Source organism: Asparagus officinalis, chromosome 8 (genome assembly GCF_001876935.1).
Source record: "Asparagus officinalis chromosome 8, Aspof.V1, whole genome shotgun sequence".
Taxonomy (NCBI): Eukaryota; Viridiplantae; Streptophyta; class Magnoliopsida; order Asparagales; family Asparagaceae; genus Asparagus; species Asparagus officinalis.
In genome coordinates, this window is record NC_033801.1 from 84267599 (window position 1) to 84270417 (window position 2819).

Below are 2819 nucleotides of genomic sequence, written 5' to 3' on the forward strand. Positions count from 1 at the left end.
AAAAAATCTGAAACAATCCAAAAAATAAAATAAAATAAAATAAAATATATAAGAAATATAATTAAATCAAGGATTTCTCAATGTTGTATTTTAAAACAAAAGGTTATAATACATAATTCTTGGTTTTTTTTGTTAATATACCTTAGACGTTCCTCGGATATCTGCAATTGGTGTTGATACCTACCAATCTCTTGTTGGAGCTCCTGTAATTAAAGTGAAAAAGCAAGTAATTAATGAAGAAAAATAAACTTTTTTTTTGGAAGAATTTACAAAAGTAACTTAAATGATGAATAGAACAGCAAGAAAACTTTAGTTGGAAAAGTAAATATTACCTCTAAATGAGAATCAACCACTCCAGGACTGAAATTATAGTAAGCGAAAAGGGGAATTATGTCAGATATTCATACTAGAAAATTAATAATTAAAATTAGTAATTAAAAAAGATAAAGGAAATTCAAAACCCTCAAAAAATAAATAAGCAAATAAATAAATAAGTAAATAAAAGAAAAAATGTCTCTTATAAAAATATCGTAGAACTGATATATTTATCCTAAATAAAGTTTACATATATTTGGTGAGAATTTACATACTTGGCTAACTGGGTTGCCATGTCGTTCTCGCACTTCAGCTTTTTAAGCATCCTTATCAAATACTGCATGAATTTCATGCAAAAAATAGATAATAGACATAAATTATTCAATACAATTTTTTGAAAAAAGCAATGAAAGAGAACTAAAGTTTCTCACCTCTCTATCTTGGAAAGCTCTACACCAAAAAATTAAATAAAAGAATATTAGAGATACGTCCATTCACTAGACATTATTTAAACGAACTATATACTAATAAACAGATAATTGAATTTAAAATCGTACCCTCCTCTATCATTCTCTGATAGATTGAGATATTTAGCAAGCACATCCTCGATCCTATACCAAAGCAATCGAGTAATCAAAAGTTAATTAGAAATTAATATAAGAAAAAACATCTTAACTAATAGTTTTTTGATCCTCCTAAACAAGTTGCATGGACAAAAACCTTCGTCTACCGGAGAAATGGCTGAGCTTGCCAGAAGGAGAAAACATGATGAGGGCAATATCAATGTCACAAAGGATAGAGAGCTCATATGCCTTCTTGATGAGGCCATTTCGGCGTTTTGAAAAGGTCACTTGCCGGTTCGTAGTATTTTCTATTCTCTTTATTTGAAGTTTAACCCTACCCATAATAAAACTATAATTATAATTATCTACACACTAAGAATAATAATGGGGGAAAAAAATCAGAAAAGGATATGAAAAGAAATAAAAATTGAGAAAATCCCAAGAAGGGTAAAAGATTTTGAAGGAGGAGAGGAAAAAAAAATACAACGAAACGAATTAGGAGACAGAAAGTGAAACGAAGGTTTTGAGCAGTGTGGACGTGAGAAAAGAAAGGAGAGGAGTGAAGGAGAGAGATTGTAGAAACCTCAGAAAGCGGGTTGGATCCGGTCCGGATCTTGTAGAATGAATCATAAGTTGCCACGTGTCGGTCGTCAACTGAAAGTGACCGATAATAGTCTGTTTCTCCCGCCAGCATAACTGTCCAAATCGTTTTTAGCGGGTGCAAATGGCTTAAGTAGCCTGGATGCCACCCGATAACCCAAGTCCACCCGAATTGGCTAAATAGGCATGGTTGTGTATATGAGTTGGGTTTTATTTGATCATATTAATTATAAAAAGCAGTATATGTTGACAAATTATTCTGGTACGCCATTCAAATGCACATGTGGTAAAAGGTAATCACGAGGAATTAAATTCTTAATAAAAAAAATGATCGTAAAAGACATGGTAATGAAAAATTATTGCAGATACACGTGGAGTTCAAAAGTAAATACCGGAAAAAGAATCTCTCACATATTGGAATTGTGGAAATAAACAAGAATATGATTATTCATTGAGTTTATAGACAGCTTTGTAATTCTTGAGTATCTTTATATACACTCCCCTAATTGGTTCGCAATCAAGTTGAGCGGACTATCTTATAGGTAATTTTACTAGGGGAGAACTCTTTAAAAATTATTGGGGTTATTGGATATTAGCCCTCCAAGTCTTTCATATTTTGAAAGTACTCCGTCAAATTTGGATATTTTCAGATTAGTCTGGTAAATTTTTGTTGTAAATTGTGGTTAAATCTAGAATAAAACAGAGAAATGATGATGTGCTGTAATTTTAAATTTTTCAGTCCACTGCTGTGCGTTTGAGAAACGCTGTGCTTAAAGCAATATTTAGCCTACTCCGGTGCAATGATCCCAAGGCTAAACTGCTTCTAGGAATAGTAGCACAGTACTCTGATGTGCACCAACCCAGTGCTGTCAAGATCTCCTCGATCTATAAGACCTTTCGGTCAAAACAAAGATCTCCACAATCTCAGAACCTTTCGGTTTAAGGGAAAGTTCCTGCGGACACAGATTCTGCAGCAGCAGCACAACAGCAACATCAATTTCAAGTTCTCCTTGATCTGACATTCGTTTTCCAAGCTCGCATGTGTTTTTCAAGAGCTGCCCAATGACGCTATTTATAGGCCTCTAAGGCCAGCTCAAGAATCACATGTAATTAATATGACTGTTACAATTCTCAATGGCAATTAAGATTATAACATCAATGCATTAAATTGTTCTAAATACTGTTGTAACTGCTACATGTAGTAACTCCTAAATACGAGACAATCAATGGACGCGTTGCTACATAACGCGATGGTCACGTCTCAGCAAATCAGACGAACCTCGTTTGACAAACAAACCTCGTCAAACAGGTGAATCTCGTATGACAGATGAACCTCGTCAA

At 33.6% G+C, this 2819-nt stretch overlaps 1 protein-coding gene across 1 annotated transcript in view; it reads right to left on the reverse strand.

The window, feature by feature from the left end:
* The window catches only part of LOC109821460 (agamous-like MADS-box protein AGL104), a 4033-nt gene extending 2694 nt beyond the window's left edge, over positions 1-1339 (reverse strand). The window contains exons 1-6 of the mRNA XM_020387645.1: positions 1036-1339; positions 873-926; positions 747-765; positions 591-652; positions 333-360; positions 113-203 (exon numbers count right to left, since the gene is read on the reverse strand). Of these exons, the coding sequence (XP_020243234.1) occupies positions 113-203; positions 333-360; positions 591-652; positions 747-765; positions 873-926; positions 1036-1220 (439 nt within the window). The 5' untranslated portion in view covers positions 1221-1339. The remainder of the gene's footprint in view (positions 1-112; positions 204-332; positions 361-590; positions 653-746; positions 766-872; positions 927-1035) is intronic.